This window comes from Drosophila guanche, unplaced genomic scaffold, assembly GCF_900245975.1.
Source record: "Drosophila guanche unplaced genomic scaffold, DGUA_6, whole genome shotgun sequence".
Taxonomy (NCBI): Eukaryota; Metazoa; Arthropoda; class Insecta; order Diptera; family Drosophilidae; genus Drosophila; species Drosophila guanche.
The window spans coordinates 552,779-573,010 of record NW_022995750.1 but is presented as its reverse complement, the minus strand read 5'-3'; the positions used below and the strand labels follow the sequence as shown (position 1 = coordinate 573,010).

Below are 20,232 nucleotides of genomic sequence, written 5' to 3'. Positions count from 1 at the left end.
AGTGAAGGGATGTCCATATGTATACCTCCCTTTGAATCACTGATTTAACTCTCTAACAGTTGGCATCAGTTATATAAGGAATTTATTTATATCTTATTAGGTTGGTGTTTAGCTTACTTACCGAGCCATAGACAGAGCCACAGGCATCCATGCACAGGTACAGGCATGTGGCCACACTCTGCAGCTTAATGCGTCCCACATCCACAGTGGAGCGCTGGAGAATCGCTGCAAATAAAGACAGGCAGAGAAAGTCTCAGATTAATTAATTATCAATCACAGTCTGACCCACAAAAAGCAGAGTGTCAGGATGTCAGTTTCCCCAAAGGGCCCAACACATCCAGCGAGTTGTTAATTGCATATCGCCCCAAACACCTGGAAGAGTTGTCGGTCCCAGAAAAGACTTAAAACTTCGACTTAAGAATATACAACAAAAATGTAATATATACCATTTTAAGAAGTTCCAGCTGCGATACACTTAATCATAGATTCCGCATTTGTCAACCCAATCGAAAGATGCCCGGAAAGTGGACATAAATTATGTAAAGATCATTTCTTCGGGTTAATTGAAATTGCCGCCTTGCACTTGAAGTCTTGCAATGATATGAAAAAATACACACAGGCACACGCAGGCAGGCGGGCAGACATACACCGAAAAAATTCAAGTTCAACATTTTTTAAGGTCAAACCACTTGTGTGGTCGGTCGGTCCCCCAGCAGCAGCCAAGGAGGACCGCCTGCCTCTTTGTCAGTTGGCACTGTGGCTGTGGCGGTCTGACGGCCAAAGTGTGTCAGCACTTGTGTAGCTCTTGCAGCTCTTTTGTGCTGTTTTGGAGTGTGTTCGTTCGTTCAATGAACTTTATGCACTTTGTGTGCATAATAAACATCAATTTATAAATATCGCAGCTTGTTACGGGAGCAATATCCATAGGAAATGGGAAATCTCAGCCAGCTGCTGGCTTCAAAAGCGGCAAAAGAATTTCCCGAGGTTCATAATACAAATTATTATTAGAGATTCTGGATACCCCGCAGAAATCCCGGAACACACATAATCGAACATCTAACGCGGAGGCCGGGCTCCTATTTAAGCGGAGTGGCCACTTGAGTGAGGAAAATATGGAAAAATTATTTATGGAGAGGAAACAATTTTTGGCATGCGTTCATGATATGATATGATGATGGGAATCCATTTATTTACCAGTATGTATATTTTTATGACAGTTTTAGAGGTACTGTATCATGAAAGAGGAAAGTGCTATTTGTAGAAATATATTTGCAACTCTTTGAATTAAACGTTTCTTCCCATTGAACTCTTTAAGTGATGCAATGTCCAGGAATTATCTCATTTCGCCCTCTCTCTTCTTTTCCCCAGAGTTCACTTTTGTGTGGAAACTGTGCCAGGGAGATAAACAGACAGACGCTACGGCGGCGCAGGCAAATATCATAAAACACTGCTGTCAATAGGCCCATGCAATTTATGGCCCATATGGGTATACCGTATACCACTACCGTATCTGCAACTGCAACTGCAACTGCAACTCCCCGGCCCCAAACAGTAAAAGGCATGCGTTTTTATTTACACGCCCCTTTCCCTTAGCTTTCACACTGGGATCATCGCTGTTCCTCTTGTGCTTCCAGTGCCAGAATTTCTCCACATTTCTCTCCAATGCCTGTTCTTTTACAATACGGAAATTGTAAAGTTAGCAAAAACAACAACAACAAAGCAGACTATGTTCCCGTTGTTCCCTTCCTCTTCATTTCGTTCCGTTCCCGTTTATACGATAGATTTATAATTTCCCTCCGTACCAAAAGAAATTCCCATTGACATGAGTAATTGTTCCGCTTTGTACGTTACATTGTACATATGAACCGGCGTAGAGCATTTTGGGCATTTACTGCGTCCCCGTCTCCCACCATCATTCTTCGCGTCTTGCCAATGCCAATGCTTTGGTACCTCTGGTATATCTCTCTTCTAAGCACGCTGGGAAATTCTCTTTGACTCATATTACCCTCTGGCCAATAGGGTATCAACAAAAAAATAGACGTACTAAACAAATGACATGCTAAGCGCGTCAGTTCATTTGTTAAAAACAAAGTGGTGGGAGGTGTTGGTGGAGCAGGGGCGGCAGCCCGTCCAGGGACAGCCTTTCACTTTGGTGGAGCTGTCGCTGTCGCTGCCCGAATGCCCCCCGTAATAACCATGTGGTGTTGCATTTCACTTGCTTCGTGCTGGTCGTGGGATGCGCAGCGACTCTTTTCGACTCATTTAAAAAACGATTTGTTTTGCTCGAGTTAACAAAACGTAATTTTTCTTCTTTTTTATCTTTTGAGATACATATATGTATGTCATACATATGTATGCATGTGAGCAGCGACAACTTTTGGCGTATTCAATTGTTTCTAAAAAGAATAACTTATATTTATTCTTGTGGGAAACATTTCCATTGGGTCTGGAGAGAACAGAACCAGCAAAGAAAAGGTTGTCTGTGTGTGCTGAGAGCATAACATAGAACTTTGGCGCAACTGTTCGCATGTGGCGCCGTGGCTTAGTTGGTTAAAGCGCCTGTCTAGTAAACAGGAGATCGTGAGTTCGAATCTCGCCGGGGCCTATGCCTGACTAAAGTGAAGGCATTGTATTTTTTTTTCTTTTTTTTTTTTGTAATTTCTGTATGTTTTATGTGAAATGATGTTTATTTGGTATTTGGATAAGGTTTCCTATTAAAATAAAAAAATAATTCTTGATAGTTGAAATAATATTAAAATTGTGTTATTTTTTTCACTTTCCACGTTTCATTTGATATTTGCATTGAAGGAAATAAGTGATTTGCCATTAGGCTCGTATAATTTTCACCTAACAGCCATTGAAGTGCTTCCCATTTGCTCAGGCCATTATTATCCGACTAGTACAATAACGTAAGGTGTGAAACACATGCATAATGATAATCAAATGATCTTTTATTGATCAATCAATGTGTCGAGTGGCAGTTCAATCAAATGCGGACTGCAGTTCATTGAACCAACCAATGGGAAATCCAAAGAACTACCAATAAACGAGCACTTCGGATCGTATATAAATTCCTGGCACGCTTCTGAGCTGCTTTAAATTACCCACATATTAAGCACGTAGTCCGCTTCGGAGTCGGTGAGAGAGAGGGAATAAGACCCCGCTGTCCAAATGAATGTCACGCTCAGACAATAATTAAAATGTCAAAAAATATGCCTGTCAAAGATTCCAAGTTTTTGGAGAGGTGCTCGATTGAGTTATGTGCCACGGGTGGATGGCTCGTTCCTATGCCATGTGGTATGGGGTTCCTTTGATAACTGTTAAAGGAGTGAGGGATGGAGGGACTTACATATTTTTATAAATGCAAATGAGACCTTAATTTTTTTCCAATTTATGTGCCGGGCCAAAAGACTGACAACGAAAAGGAATAACATATAATCGGTATATCCATAAATGTATATGAAAAGCATTTTTATTATATTTTTAATTATGCTTACAAGCTCAACAAAAAAAAAGTGTGACGTTTTGGCATGACAGTTTATGAAAATTTACGATCACTTTTGTGGTTATTTAACATAATACTCAGGAATGCTATGCATACAGCCCATAAAACAGATATCTCTGGGAACATCTCTTTTCTCTCGATTCCTCTTGCAAGATATTTTATGCTTTTGTTCGGACTCTCAGCCACTACTGTGCCACGCCGTCTTTTGTGGTGTCTGTTTTTCTCTTTGTGGCCTTTGTGGTCTCTAATTTATGGTCGTGGGCAGCGTATTTTGACAATTTGATTTGAATTAGAGTGCGAGCATATCAATCAATTGTGGAGCCCAAAACAGGGACTCAGCATATGTCCCCCAGAGATTGCTGAAGAGTTAACAGTCAGTCAGTCAGTCAGTCAGTCGTCTGTCTATTAAAGGCCAATTAGTAGCCAATTTATTGAGTTGTCATTTTGAGGCTATAAATCTTGAGGCCTTCCTGCAGCCTTTTGCGTGGCAATAAATCAAACCGTGGGCGGTGCTACGATACGATAAGAAGATCTATTTAGCGTTTGCAGGTTCCTCTTCCTCGAAATTTGTCTTATTTAATCAAAGCTACTTATGTAAATGTTTGTGAAAGCCGCCACCGAGGGCAGCACTTCTCACCCTAAATTTGTGTGTGCCAGCAGCGTTTTCATGGTTCGTTGGAGAAATTGCAATTCCGATCCAGGTTTTCGCATCTCATATTAACACCCATTCAAACACTCAAACACAATCACAATCTGTGAGTGTGGCAAAATTCAATTCACAGTTGGCTAAACCTCGCACCCTCTTCCGCGACTCCACACGCTCTCGCGCGCTCTCTCTCTCTCTCTCTCTCTCTCTCTCTTTTCATGTGTGTTTTTTTTTTGGGCAATCGAAATGCATTTTATTCGAGGGGGGTTGACAACGGATATCCTGCAACCGAAAACCTTATTGGCCAATTTCCGATAAAAGCATAATGCGAAAATGCGCAAATAAATAAATTACAAACGTCTTGACAGCTGATGAGATTTTTCTGTCTCTGCCCCGAGGGGTTGTTTACCCCTAACAAAAAATAAAACGCCCACAAGCTAAGGGATTTCCCACATCGTTGCAGTTGGCTTATAATAATGGAAAATATTGTCATATCTGCTAAATGAAATCTGTGTGGATGAGTGCCTGAAAATTCCTACATGCCACACGAGTGTGGATGTGGATGGATATTCTGTGGCTTTCTCTCTCGACAGACAATTGGAATGGTCCTATCTATGCTACCGTTTCCCAGACAGGGGATATCTCCACTCTAAGATCTCTCGCTGCGGACCCAATTCATTAATGAAAAATGAATCGGCTTATTGGGAATGCCTTCATTTGATTAAACTAGACTAATAATGTGTAAAGCATGGGCAGTGGCCCATTCGAGTGGCCCACCAAAGCAGCAGACCAAATCAAAAGCCGATTAGCCGTTGAAACTTTTTCCAGTGAAAGTTTATGGCCTTAAAATAAAACGAAATCAAATTCTTACAAATTAATACAAGGCTAAGAAAAACAGACACACAAATGTAAAATTTAAAAACAAACAAATGGTGGGGAAAAATGTCGAAAATTATGTTTGAAAATGTTGGAAACTATGTTTGAAAATGTAGAAAATTATGTTTTGAAGAAAAAACAAAAAAAAAAACGAGAAACTGATGTTAAGAAAGATGTTAAAAACTGTAAAACGCTTTGTGAATTTATAATAGAAACCGCAGCCACGCCTCCACAGCAGCAGCATCAGCAGTGACGGGCCACTTTTGGGTGGAGATTTCCCGCAGTGAGATGTTACCCCTTTCCCACACAAACCGCCCCCCTGCTTTAACCAGTGTGCAGCGCTCTTTTCTCCAAGTGTTTTCCGCATTTTCTTAGCTGGTTGTTGCGGCTTTTTCTTGTCCACTAAACAACCAGTTGGAGTGGAAATGAAATATGTAGATGAGTCTTTAATTAATTTGAGACACGACAAGACAAGTGGCGTCGTCTGTGGCTGCGTCTGCGACAGCGTCTCTTATGCCGCATGCCGCATCCCGCATGCCTCCTGCCGTTTTAGCTTTTACCCTACTCCAGCAAATGCCATACTGCCATGCATCTAGCCAGAATCAAACAACAACAGGTCTTTATAAAAGAGGGGCTTTTGCTTTTGCCTGTGAGTTGTGGCAGAGATACAGATACCCGGCTCTTTGGCAGGTGTTGAGTCATTTTGGTTGACTTGCCATTAGAGTTTCCATTGATCATTGATGGGAGATAGGGTAGATCGAATCTAAGAATTATTGATCAGTGGATAAGTCATAAATACGACAGAGTTTACGGGGATCTTGCTTGTTCATTGAAGATTATCTGCGATCTTCGATCCAAAGTGCTTCCCTCTGATCTTCTAGTTTTGAGGATCGTTAATGATCTCCCTGCAACCATCCAACACTTCCGTAAATTCTGCCATTAAACAGATTTTAAAGACTGCCATACCCCCTCCATTTCATGGTCACACACTCTCAAAGAGAGACCCTCCAGCATGCAACGTGGCACGTACGCGTATCTGCTTATGCCTTAGATCTCTGACCTCTGTGCCAAATATTTGCCTGCGACATTAAGAGGATCATAAATTTTAGACGACTAAAGCTCGCCTGCTGATTGCATTTGCAAGTTTTTCTGTGCCACAAGCAGAGTGGGAAAAAATTGTCAACAGTGTCGCCAAGAAAGATACAGATAAGGGCTAGTCACTCCCATAGAGAGAAGATTCTCCACCCAGCAGAGAGACAAGCGACGGCCACTGTTTTGCGTTAATCAACAGCAGTGTTTTGCAGAATTCTAACCCAAATCTTAGCCCAAGAAAAATCAACAAATATTTTGTGCGAATCAATTAGCCATAAATATTCGGGGTGTGTAATTTATGGCCAAAACTCTTAATTAAAGTCATGAACAACTAAGGAGTAAAAATGACTACAAGACTTAAACTGTTATAAAGTGTAAATATATTATTTGTTGCTCTGTCAAAGCCCCTCGCCGGCTGTCAAAATGTTAACCGTTGGACCCCAAAGACCGCAAGATCCCAGGCCCCCTGGCAGCCCCCCAATGTTGCTCTGCCTGTCAACGACTTTGACTCTGGTTAGACGGCATTTTTTTGCCGGGCCACGACAAAAAAAAACATAAAAAACAGAAGTCCATAAAACATTTTTAGCATGTGCAGACCGGCGGCTTTTAAAATGACTTTGAGAGGCGACAGATGCGGGCTAGGAATGGACTGGGAATGATGATCTTGTAGTGTACTGTCAATGGTGTCTAGTTTTTATTATGTTCGATGGAGAGAAAGAGCAGTTTCGTTTCTCCTAATAGCTCCCTAAACGTAAAAGTTTCCTTCTCCTCAGCGAGGCATGACCAAATAAATTAGGCGCCCCGCAGTCAAAGTTCAAAAGACATTTGTGGTGGTGCGCTGGCTGGAGGGGCATTGGTTTTGTGACGCCTCGTTGACATACATATTATGCATTTGCCCAAAAATATATTTACGGAAATTATCGGAATCTGGAGCGTAACAAATGTGTGTGTATGGCAGCCACAGCCAAACTGTCGCCCTGTCAACAACCGAACAAAAAAAAAAAGCAAAGGGATAGGGAAAGAATGGGCAAAGGGACAGATTGCCACAGTGACATTTTGGAGTATTTTTAGCTCTTGTCAAGCAAACGACACTCCAAAGAGGCGTTTGGCATGGGAAATAGAACATTTCAATTAGTTAATCAAATGATCAATTTGAAATGGTAGCCAGACTGGGAGAGGCAGCTCCCTCCCGATAAGAGATATTTTAGCAACCATCTTCATGTCGCCGGTAGCTTTTTCTGCTGCCTGGAAGAGCGCCAATGTAATGCTTTCTAAAATGTTGATACATTGGCTGTGATCCAGATAGCACACGTGCAATGGTATGTGCACTATCGCGCCACAAAAGTGTAAGACCACATGTGCAACGCCTATCTATCAGATATGTAAATGTATCTGTTGCTGTTGCTGTTGCTGTTGTAGCTGTGTTGTGTGGGGCGTAAATAGTGCAGAGTGCGCTTAGTGGCATTTGCAATTAATTCACAGTAAACAGCAAATGTTGCAAATAAATTAGCAGCAACAAAAGCAACAACAGCCATGCGAGTACGAGTCTCAGTATCTGCAAAAAGCAAAATCGCGACTGATCCGAACAGCGCCGCATAAAATGCAATTGAAGCCGCCAGTGCAGTGCAGACGACAGATCTACTTTGCTTATCGCCTGCCTAACATCGACAGGCGTTTCGTTACAGTTTTTTGTGGCAGTACCCTATGAAAGTAAGGGTAATTCGATGTTTATTAGGGGCTTGTGAGTTGCCTGAGGAGCAAATGGGTACTGGAGATGGTATAGCCTTTAGTACAGCAATAATTTGGACAATTAGGATGGTATGCCAAGATGATTTTTATTGTTTATAGCAATCATAGAGTGCTTAGAGCATTCACAGTTGAAGTTTAAATTTAATGTAATCTCATTTGAATGCATTCTACCTAACTACCAACAGTTAATGTAGTCAGAGTACGATTTCATCCAGAACCACTCTAACAACATTCTTCACTTAAAAATTGTTAATTTAATCAGCGTTCATTTAGACTCCAATACTCCTTAAAACATCAAAATTATAAACTTTACTGATTCTAACCATTTCCTGTGCAAAAATGCAAGCTTAAAGATACTTTTACCCCTCCAACCGTTACCTCATTAAAAAGCTCCCAAAAAGTGTATGTAACCTTTCGATCTGTGCATTTTGCTGTGGGGGAAGCACCTATGTAGACGGCAGACACACACAAACGAAACACCATGCGAAAAAACGTCATAATTATCGGGGAGAGTGAGTAACTGAACGGGTGGCACTCAAACTCTACAGCTACGAGCTACAGATACAAATACAGCTAAGGCAACAGAAACAGCTACAGCTATGGGCCCCAGCCACTTATACAGATACATTTGGCTGCCACACACAATGCAAAATATATTGACTTAGGTCAGTGGCTCATTGAACGCAAATGCAAATTGTTGTTGCTGTTGGCCCCTCAGTAATTCGCACTTCACACCCTGACTGACGTACGTGGGGATGTGGCTGGATGGATGTGTGTATCTGCAAGATACAAAACTGCAAGTAGCTGGCAAATGTGATAAACAGACCTGACGCCAGACGCTGTCAGACTGGGTGCCTGTTGCCTTTTGAGCAGTTAAATTTTTAAGTCAAACAGCGGAACAGCGGAAAATGTTACCTCATCCGTGGCATAAGTTATAGACCAGATCCATATATCAGACAATCTCAAGGCTGTCCATTCGTAGAACGAAGAAAAAGTATCTTTTGATTCACGAAAATATTGAGTTACTCCATGAGCCCCAGAACCCCCATAACTATCGGATTACGGCATACAAAATACAGAAATTATTGACCAGTCGGCAGTTAATTTTTATTGTCCATGTCAATCTTCATGAGAAATTATTCTGGGAAAAATAAAAAGACACAAAAAAACGACCAAAATTTAAACTGCGCTTAAATGTTCATTAATGAGATAATCATCGGGGGAATATTATTACAGAGTTAAGTTGGAAAATGTCTTAAATCTAAATGGAGACATTGTGTCAGTCGAATGTTTTACAAGTCATTAGAAGAACCATCAATAAAAATATATGTATAAATGTTTGAAGAGTGAAAGTGATGCTCTAGTTCCACTCAAAAATCAAATATAGATATAGCTTTTCCGCAGACACAGATCCAAAAGCTACTCCATGGCTTATGCTTGCTACATTTTATTGTCGCTTGCCGGGCGATCATTCGATCAGCAAATGCATTAAACGCCTCTCTAACGTATCAAACAACACTGAGAAAATCTTTATGATGTGTTAAACTATTTAAAGATATTTTTGAATATTTTTTTGACTGTGTTTTAAGGCCGTCAAAGTCGCACCATAAAGTATTCCTAGCTTCATTCATTATTTGCCTAGACTGCTGGTTGCCCAAGTGTTTTCTTTTTTTCGGCCAAAGCTGTTCAATTTCTGTAATTATAGACACCACTATGGCACAAATTGCATTGTTGTCAGACACATCCAGTTTTGCCGTTTATCTGTGTGAATGGACCACCTGCACAGGCGGCAGGCGACAGGCAGCAGGCAGCAGCACGCGACTTCAGCCGCCTAGTTTGACAGGAACAGAGAGCAACAGAGCCACAGAGCCACAGAGACAAGAGACAAGAGAGCCGCAGACACAGCCTTTTGTTCGAACGTTTAACAATGTCTGGCACACTGCCAGAGCCCGCCTCTGTTGGAACATTTGTCATAGCCAACTTCAGCACTTCGGTTTGGCACTTCAACAATGCAGAGATGCAGATCTACAGATATTCAGATACAGATGCAGCCTACTCTACCCACAGATACGTTACTCCGCTGCTGCTTCGCCACAATCCACGTTTATCAATCGAAAATGTAATTGTGATTTATGCAAATTTTTATGGTCGACACTTTTTTTTTTTTTTTTTTTTGGACCAGCAGCCAATTGGCGGCTTAGAGACTTTCTTCTTTCTCTTTTTTGTGGGTGAAAGAAGATTTTTCGTTGGTTTTTGTTATGCTTGGCTCCGTGGATAGTTGCCTCTGTTTATTGACTTGGCATTCGAGGAACACACACGAACAACTCCCCAAAAAACAAGAAACTATTCGATTGTTTTCATTGCTATTAATATTTTCTTAGAAACCAAACAAAAATGATCGTTGCACCCCCCACAAGCAAAGGCACGGACACGGACAGGCATTAATCACGGCATAGGCAAACGCAGAAAAATGTTGCTGGAAAATCTAGAAATTGCGAAAAACAAACCAAAACCCGTGGCTGGGGTTAATAACCCTGTTTTTCCCCCATTGATGATGTGTTTGGCTGAGAGGATTCCTTCAATGATATTGAATGAACCAGATGAAGATCTTGGCTCTCTCTCCTTTTGGCTTAGTGGGCTATAAAGTGGTTGAGTATCCAGCAATCTACCCAATCTGACTGTCTGGTATTTGTATCTTTGCGCTGTCTTATCTCTTCTTACCACTTTCCTGGTGTGTGCCGTGCACCAAAGTGTGGCAAATGCAATGTTTTGGGTGCTAGTTTATGCGTGCTCTGATTTCATGTTCATGTGTGAATTGCAACGTTAAACGAGCCAACTGAAAGACGTGGCTACAAGGCTACCAGTTTTTGAGCAGCCAAAAATTCTATTCGAAATGTGATCTTTAAATCACAAAAATCATTCAAAGAGCAACTCGAAGATGCACTCTCTCGCTTTAGTCTATTTATTTTGTGTAAGTTTCCCTGTACATCTGCTGCTGCTGCTGCTGCTGTTGCAACAATGTTGCCTAATAGAACACTTGTTCTACACCTGAGAGATGCCTGCGCCTGCCCCAAAACAATGCCATAATTTGCGCTAGATTTTGTAGGCCATGACTTCAGACAGTTTTTGTGTGTTTGTTTGCGCTGGGAGCAACAGATAAAGATAAAGATATAGATACAGCCATAGACACAGCTACCATATACAGATGGACTAAAGCATTGCATAAATCAGAGAATTGAAATGCGTAAATAATGCAATGGATTAACATGAAACAAAAGGCGCTACGTACCAAAGAAGCATTACAAATTATGAGTCGTAGTGGCACTCCCTCAGATACGTTATAAACTGCGAGTTTCTTGAAGTCTGCGTACACTGTGCGACAGTTTTCCCTCTGTTCTGTGCTGGTTGGATCTGTTCTGCTCTGTCCCACACTCGAGTGCATTTTATGGGGACGCTCATTAATTTTATGGCTTTTCATTTGTCGGAACTGTAGGCGGAAGCTGCCGTACAGTACTCGAAAGATAAGCACCCAAAGAGAGCGTGGATCCCACACACACAGCAGACTACTCTTTGCGCGCTTGTTAGCAGATCTCTGCTTATGATTGATTGAAGGAGAGAGGTTTCCCATCCAGCAAAATGCTTTCTGTTCACGCACTTGCCCCAATGACCGCGTTCATGCATCGATCACATAACTCTTTTGGGCAATGCCAGGCCAGTCATTGCGTTGCCATTGCCAAAACACGTACCACAATCAGCTAATTGGCAATCAGCTGCGGAGTAGTACCTTCTCCTCATGCCCTGCCCGAAGTGTTGCTTTCATTAGCATGCAAAAGCAGATCGTTTTGCCGGATCCCAAGCGCAAAGATCTGATTCAGATTCCGATGCCGATTCAGTTTCACAGGCTCTCCTCTTAATGGTGGCTACGTGTCTTGGTGCTGACTGGCCCTTAGTTAGCTCTTAGTGTAATTAATGTGATCCGCCCGACGACCTTAACTGTTCGTTTGTCCACTGCCTGATTAAAAAGTGTTGAGAAACAAGTTGTACTCGTAAATGCCATGACAAATGAAACGGAAATCGCGCAAAGCAGACAGCCAACAAAAGCTGCACAGCACAGGTATAGGATGCACTGGGAGAAAATTTAACAACAAACAGGAGTGCCTGATGCTGTGGATAATCTTGCGCAATTAGGAGCAAGGAGGAGCAGAAAATGTTCTAAAAGCTATCATTTTTTATGGAATAAAATATATTTGCATAAAATGTGCAGCAGAAAAGAACGGAAAAAACGAATTTTAAAGCAAATAAAATATAAACAAATTACAAAACTGTTGGACATAAATTTCCTTTCATTATACGATCCTAGAGCAAGGTTTTATTTTTCTGAAAACTCCAAATCAAATCCATTTTACGCACTGATTAAAACCCTAACAAATATTTGTACCTTCCAAAGTTTTCCTCAGAAGATCAGCATTGTTTCTCCTTAAAAATAATATACAAAATATGAAAAACTTATATTTAAAATTTTCTCTATATTTCAGCACTCCGATTTTTCTCAGAGTGCACCCGCAGGAGCATCCTGAAACTGAAACTGAAATCGCTCTCTGGTGGTATTTTGTCATTTTAATGGTTGGCTTTCCTGCCCCCGCTTGTGGCCTGCTTGGATTTGCCTCTTTGCTTCAGATTTTGAGTCTAATTAAGGCGAACATGTGCCAAGATCAATGTCGGCGGCGCCGCACTGGCGTGCGTATGCCACTGAAAATCCGTATAAAACGTCTGATAAAACCAATAATACTTATGCTCTGGACTGGCACTGCTACCGAAAATTAATTTATGCCTTCTTCGACTTGTTGTTGTTGTGGGTTTTTAGTGGCTTTAATTGCAATTTCGCAGATCAGAGCTGACAAATTGCTCGACGAGTAATGGAATTTTGCATGCGATTTATGGGGGAAAAACATGCAAAAAAAAAAAAAACAAAAATCTCCATTGAATGGCATTGAACTTTTGTGAGAAAGAGAGAGATATCCCCCCAGCCCAGGCCTTTCTTGTTGCCACGCCCCCATAGGCACACTCCCCATTAGGCACGTTCCATATCTTCATGCAAATGAGGAGCAGGAGGAAGAGAGTGTGGGCCTAGGCCTCCTGCTCTTGTGAGTCGTGAGGGAGTCATATCCTCCTCCCAAGTAATGTCAACGATTTGCATGCAAATTGCACGAGGAAGTTGCACACACACACACAACGCTAACAAGGCCATTAAACTTGGCCTAGGCATAGCAGGAACAGCAGAAGGGAATGGCAATCCCCGAGCAGCAGTCAAAGTGCAAAAATGTGGCCTGGCAAACGCCCACAGATTACTCAAGCTCACGCCTTGGCAGAAGTCTCTCCTACTCGTACAATTCAATTCAAAAAGGTCCTACCGGGGTCGCCTTCTCGCGCGTCACTCGCTAATGAAGTTGAGGCCCAGAACTAGGCCCAAGCACTGTCTAAATTTAGCCAAGACTTCGACTTCGACTTCGACTGGCTGCCTGCCACCTACGATAAATCAAAGTTAATCAGATCTAGTTTCGATTGGGTTTCGAGACGTTCGAGCAGGCTCCGCCATTCCCATTCCCCATTCCCCATTCCCCATTCGGTTGCCATTTAAATTAGCTGCCGGGTAATTTATCGCATTGTTGGCTCTTTGCAGATCTCGTTTAGCGTTTAGCGCCAGGATGCCCGACAAAACAACAACAGCCGGCCCAGACACAAAGGCCCTGTGGGTACTCCGTCTCGGACTCCAAACACCATCCCCGTTGCGCTTCGGTGGCTCTAGAGTTGTGGCTCAAAACTGAATGGCTACCAGCTTGAAGCCTAGTCTGCCGATAATTACGCATATTTTGTTGCCTGTTTTGATTTTTATTTTTGCGTTTTATTTGCCGCAGTTTCAAGCGACAGACAGACGGGTAAGGGTATGATCAGAAGGAGCAGATATTAGCTATGAAAAGGTGTTTGTGGGCCTGCACTTATGAAGAGGTTCTCTGTTGCGTTCTCATATATTTTTTAGATGATTTTAAGACCCGCTTGGGTCTGTTTAACTTCTGCTACCTTTCTGCCTCAATTTTATTCATTCATTTCTACTGCAACACTCCCCCCTAATCATCTTTCCATGAGCTTCCCTTGTACCCCATTTAGCCATTTAGACCCATTAAATCAATTAATTCCCCATTTAATCCAGCTAATTATAGTTTGCTTGTTATTCTTGACCTCTATCATTGATAGTTTACACAAAGTTTTCCACGGGTTTTAGTTCTCCCTAGGAAAATAATCGATCGAAGGGCATGAAAACTTCGGCGCAGCAATAAAAATAAAACAAAAAGGTAAGGAAAGAGTCTACGCGAAGAAGTTTTTATTATATTACGAGGGAGATACTCCATTTAGCATTTAGCATATGAGGAGGAGCAGGAGGAGGAGGCTGCAGCATTGTGTCTGGTGTGAGATGAAATGAGATGGAGAGTTGGCAGGAGCTTGAAGATCTCTGGGAGATTGCTTGGAGATCGCTTGGCTTTTTAGTAGCTGTTAAATGGCACGGTCACAGTCGGTGGTCCAATCGATGCTGCTCCTCCCCTTCTCATCTGCTGCCCTTGCCCGCTTTTAACACCCATCTAGAGTCCGATCTGGTACTGGTTGTGGCATCTCTCTCTCTCACTCTCTGTGAAACCAAAATGGGTTTCAATTTACACACTTGTCGCCTATACAGCGGACGCGAATCGCTGTCATCGCCTCAACTAAGGCGCTTATTTATTTGCAGAAAAGCAAAAAGAAGTTTCATATGCAAACGCTCAGAGGGTATCGCATTGCAAAGAACAGACAGACAGACATATCGCAATTATAAATCAGTTCAAGTCCAAGCGACAGAGCAGAGACCCTGACATTAAGCAAATGAAACCTTTTGAGCTTTGTTTGGCTTTGGCTTTGGCTTTGTCTTTGTCTTTGTCAAGTGGTGGCCTGTCCCCAGTCTTCCTCGCTCTCTCCTGCAAGTGCTGTCTGTCCGTCTGTCCGTCTGCCTGTCCGCATGTCCGCCTGTCAATCCTTGTCCAACCAACGTTCGCTTTTCCACGCTCCCTGTGGCACCTTTGTTTGCATAAATGCCACACAGACTCTGCCTGACTGCTGATTGCAACATTTCTGAATGATAGATCAGATCTTCATCTGCCTCTCCATATCTTTGTGTTTGCTTAATAACTCAACAGCTAATCAGTGAACAAGCAACATGTTGCATGCCGCAATTAATGTATCTTTCTGTACCAATTATGCTGTCTGTCTGTGGCATCTTTTGCTTTGGGTGGGGTCTGTGTTTGTGCATCTAATGGATTCAAATGTGGGAAAAATGCTCGGAAAATGCACACATAAAGCTTACAGCACTTCGCACTGGTGGCAGAAATGTAAGCCATAAGAAGAAGCTGCAGAAATTCTCCAAGCCAAAGTAAACCCCTTTTAAAATTATATTCTCCAGCCCAAACTCCAACGGAAGTCAAAAACTTTTAGTACTGCCGATAAGGTGCGATCAATAACCGATAAGCGTGGTGCGAATATACCATCTTCGTACATTTATTTATAGGCTGAGTAGCCTGATAGGACCAGTTCTGGCTCTTCTGAGCAAAAAAAAAAAAAAATTAAAAGAAAAGGAAAAACTATTAATCAACATAATTGATGGCAATTGGTGCATGCAGCACTCGTTCCTGTGTGTTTGTATGTGTTTGTGTGTCGTCGTCTTCGTGTTGTAACAAAACGCTTATCGGCCATAGCTGAATCTAACACTATTAGTCAATGGATCGCCATCGCAACATCCCATCCCATCACTGGATCCATCGACCCACCAGCAGCTGCCTATCATCAATTTATCGAGGTACAGTCCCTGCAGAACTTCACAACTGCATTCTTGTCTCTCTCTCTCTCTCTCTCTCTCACTCTCCATCTATCTATCTCTCTTTCCACTGATTTATGAATTTGACCGCCGCCAGAGTCACAGTTAATGACCCTGCAAACTTTTTCTTACTTCTTTTACTTAAAAATACAATTCTCCATATTTTTGCATAAATCGCGTTCAATAAATAGCCTTTGTCTCTCTCTCTCGCTGCTCTGGCAGTAAGTTAGTAAGTCATCAGATCACTGGGAGAAAATTGAAATCAATTCCCGATACAGACTCCTAACACACAGAGCAAATGCGGCTGGAAGGGAGGCAGGCATTGTGATTGGCTGAACGATTGACATCGCGGAGTGACAGAGTGACCTAGTGTGGGGTCTGCTCATAGAGGCAAAAGAAAACTCCAAGATCAATAGCTATTCAATTGAAAAATATGCAGGAAATGATAGGAGACACTAGAGAAAAACAGACAGCAACAAATTGTAGTAAAACGCTGCAAACGCCGCTTAAAAAAATTCTAAAAAGTCGCTTAGCGACTTGATTAAAAAAGCTACAAAACCCGCTGCCAAAAACGCATTTAAAAATGCTGATAAACCTATAAATTTGCCAACACTCTTACCCATATCTCTAGTCACAGTATCCATACCTTGACTTGCCTTAAATCCCATTCCCATTCCCATCATCATTCTGGCAGCATAAACCGCGCGCGCGTTTTAAAACGCCTGCAAGTCGCTGCTGCTTTGGTGTAGTTTTTTTTGCTCGCTATTTAGTCTACCGATTAGTGTCAATTTCTGCAGAGCATAACTTAAGGTACACAACCACATATGTACACATGTAGTTATAGTTATGGCTGGTATGGTACGAGTACTCCACTCGGCTTTCTCGACCACTCTTTTGTGTGTCGGCGTGTTTATTCAATTAGCATATATACCGCGTACCATATGGCATATCAGGTGGGGCGGGGATATCAGAGGAGTATCCACTGGGTACGTACGAATCTGCAGACTACGAACGGATGACATGGACATAATTGCCGGCTATTTATCATGGACAACTTGGAGATGAAGTCGCAGTCAGCAGTCGCCTTCGACTGCTGACAACTCAATGAGCTCAGAGGAGCTGGAATTAACACACCTAGACCACGTAGCGCAGAGAGATACCATACCATTCGAAGGAACACCTGCCCCGCTGTGGCAACAATTCCATGTTCCATTAGCCATTCCCCCCCAGACAGAGTTTAAAATGCAGACAAAGTAATTGCAGAGCTGCAGCTCTCGCTTCGGCTGATTAAAATGGATTTATAAATTATGCAGCGGTGCGATTAAAATCGCCTGAATAGTCGCGTCGGCGGCGGCGCTAACAAAGCTGCGGCCACAGGCTCGAGACTCGAGATTCGCGACTCTCCACTCGATAGGTTTGTAGAGCCTTCAGGGTCGGGGTCTGGCCCTGGCCCTGGCTCTGGCTCTGGCCTTACGTGGCCCGCAGTTTTGGCTAATAGAAAGATTTATCACCCCGTCGGCGACTTGCAGGCCATGGCAGGGCATGCCCAGACGACGCGACTCGCGCCCGCGATTTCCAGCTCAGCGATAAAAATCGCCTCCTTGCTGCCTGCCTTCTGCCTCCTTCCTGTCGCGTTACGATTTCAATTTTCATTTTCATTTGCACGTCGACGTCAATTCCTTGGTCCTCGGGCATTATTTATGCCACTTTCTGGTGCTCTGCGGTGTGTTCTGTGAGTGTATCTTCGCTTTTCCTTTTAATTTATGGCATTTAAATTGCAATTTCTTGTACAGATGCTGGAAGGGGCCCCAGAAGATTCCTCTTTTTCGCGCATTTTGCACATTTTCACACCTTTGGAAATTGTAACGCTTTTTGGCCTCTACTCAAAGTGTTCTTTCTATTAGCGGGTTCTCAATGGCTAAAACGACTGGATCTCAGTTGAGATGAGACCTGGCCCACAGCCCACATCCGTGTGCAGTGCTGTCCGTTTGCCTCTGTGGCAGTTGTCTCTATTTTATTTCCACTTTTTCCTTTTGATTTGTGTGCTGGAAGAAATCACTTTTCATGGGAAACACACACACACACACACACACACACACACACACACACACGCACAGGGTAACGGTGCACCGCGTGATATATCTCTCGGCAGATTCCGATTCCCCGCTGATCTGACAGATTATATGGAGCAGATGTCTTTAACTTAACCAAAGTGTGAAAATGGAATACAAGTTTTTGGTTCATTGCCTGATGAGCAGAGAGAGTGGAACTTGATGAACTTGATCTTCGATTCGATTGGAGTTTTTCGGGGGTAAAAGAGGGGCGTTCTCGATTAGGAAAGTTGGAAAATGTTTGAGCGGAGTAAAAATAGGAACTTTTAAATTATTCTTGAGATGCTTTGGGATTTTCAACTAATTCTTTTTAAATTAGGATCATGAAAGTTCAAGAATTTGCAGGATGGGTCAATCAATAACTGAGTTTTATTTTTCCTGGAAGTATTTAGGAATGAAAAACCACAATGTCCTGTCTTAATACAGGGTATTTTTCTTCCTTGGCGGCTTGTAAATGGTTTAAAATTCCCCTCAAAGCGTCTTTAATGAAACATTTACTGCCATTATTTGCACAAAATAGCCACTAAAAACACACTAAAATTCCACTAAAATTAATCAAATTTTAAATAAGGAAATGCTTAAAATAAAGGCACAGACCGAGGGGAAAACAAACTTCAAACAACACGACACTCGCCTGCTGGGGGCACACCTGTCTGCCCACCAAAAAGAAAGTAATTGATTAAATAAATTCAATGATCGGTTTAGGCAACCACCCAGCAACTAACCGTCCCGCTCCGCCCCCGTCTGATAGTCATATCAATTAGTGTTTAGAGACCGCCCAGCTTTTTGAGCATTGGGCCAATCCGTGAGCATTTATCTTCATTAGACGACGCGCAAGATACAAATCAATCTACCAGATCGCAATGCAGGCACAGTAAGAGAGAGAGAGTGTTGAGAGGGGGGAGAGTGAAGAGACTATGTAAATATCGACAGCTTTGCTGATGTAATGCCTGCGATAGGCAATGACCAACCATTGAGTGTGGAAAGCCGCCGCCTGTCCACTGTCCGCTGTCCATGTGCCACTGCCACTGACTGGCCAGGCCTGGCCTGGCCCCAACATGCAACATGCTCTCCGGGGCTGATAAGCAAATCAACAGGTTGAACAGGCGCCACATCAACACACTGGACAAACGGGTAGCCCGGACAACGGGCAACGAACATCGGAGGAGCATCTCGGGCAGCTCGCTCAATCTCAATCAGAAATAAAATTGTATCTAAAATGAATGGAAAAGCGAGCAAGCATGACAGCGGTGTGGTGTGTGGGGTTTTGGCATTTGGGCATTCGAATTGAATCTAATCAAAGCACCGTTCGATTCCACAGATCACTATCTGCACAGCCTGTCCAGCAAGAGAGAATTTCAAAGCAATTAAAAGGCAGGCCCAAAAAGAGGGGAACACATCAGCTGATTGATGCTGGAGCTTTCAGCACGCAGCAGAGTAGCAGCTTCCCCTCAGGCGAACTGATCTACAGATCTCTACAGTTCGATGTACAATCTGCAATCATCTGTGTGTGTCTGCCTCAATCGACACCCATGGCGCTCGGACAGAGCTACCAAATAGTTTTTAATACTTTAATTGATCTTCTGACCGAAAGTACATCAATTTTCCCTGTTCGTATTACAAAAGAGCAGCTGGCAGCCACCCACGGCTAAAGGAACTATGGAGCTATCTCTGGAGCTACAAAATGAAGAAAAAGTGTGTGTTCAAGTGCTTAGGACTGTGATTATGAAAGCCAAAAGGGGAAAGATGCTGCTCCTCCAGTAATGCGGGTCGCTCGTGTGGCTCGTGCTAATGTCAAGCAGCGTTGAGTGCCGCTGCGATGCTCCTCTGCAATGCTGCATGAATGGTGATTAAGTGCACTGGATTATGGGTTACAGCAGTGCCGTGCCACTTAAGGGGATAATTCACACAAAAGAAGTTCTTTCTTGTAATGAGTTCATTTCTATAATTCACTTAATCAGTGGCTTCTTGAAGGGAATTTGCTTGGTTTTTCTTTTGGAGTGAGTGCTGGAGATGGCCAGAGATCGCTGTAAGTCCGTTTAGATATGAAAAGATCACCTAAAGAGTGTGAACATCAGCATTAAGCAATCCAAATTGGTAACTTATATCTGGGATAAACGAAAGAACAATTAGAAGGCAATAAATGAAGGTGATCAGCGCACTAGCATCAAAAATTAGCCGTAACAGTGATCATGAGATCATCAAAAAAAGCTGTAGAAAGTGATCTATTAACGATTTTTGTTGAGTTTTGGTAATGAAAATTACCTTTAACGGTCATCAGTGATCATTCGAAATATTATTTTCGCTAGTAAGTGATTGTCATGAGTGATCTTCTGCAAAGACAAAGATCTTTCTT

At 42.6% G+C, this 20,232-nt stretch overlaps 1 protein-coding gene and 1 non-coding gene across 8 annotated transcripts in view; one reads left to right on the top strand and one right to left on the bottom strand.

Annotated features, from left to right (window-relative positions):
• Nucleotides 1-20,232, bottom strand: part of LOC117586339 (uncharacterized protein DDB_G0271670) — a 53,390-nt gene that overhangs the window by 6,649 nt on the left and 26,509 nt on the right. For all 7 annotated transcript variants that reach the window (XM_034276334.1, XM_034276338.1, XM_034276339.1 and 4 more), the window contains one exon: nt 122-225. In XM_034276334.1, coding sequence (XP_034132225.1) covers nt 122-225 — 104 coding nt within the window. The remainder of the gene's footprint in view (nt 1-121; nt 226-20,232) is intronic.
• On the top strand, nt 2,532-2,605 carry Trnat-agu. Its single transcript has one exon. It is a non-coding gene; the product is annotated as a tRNA-Thr (tRNA).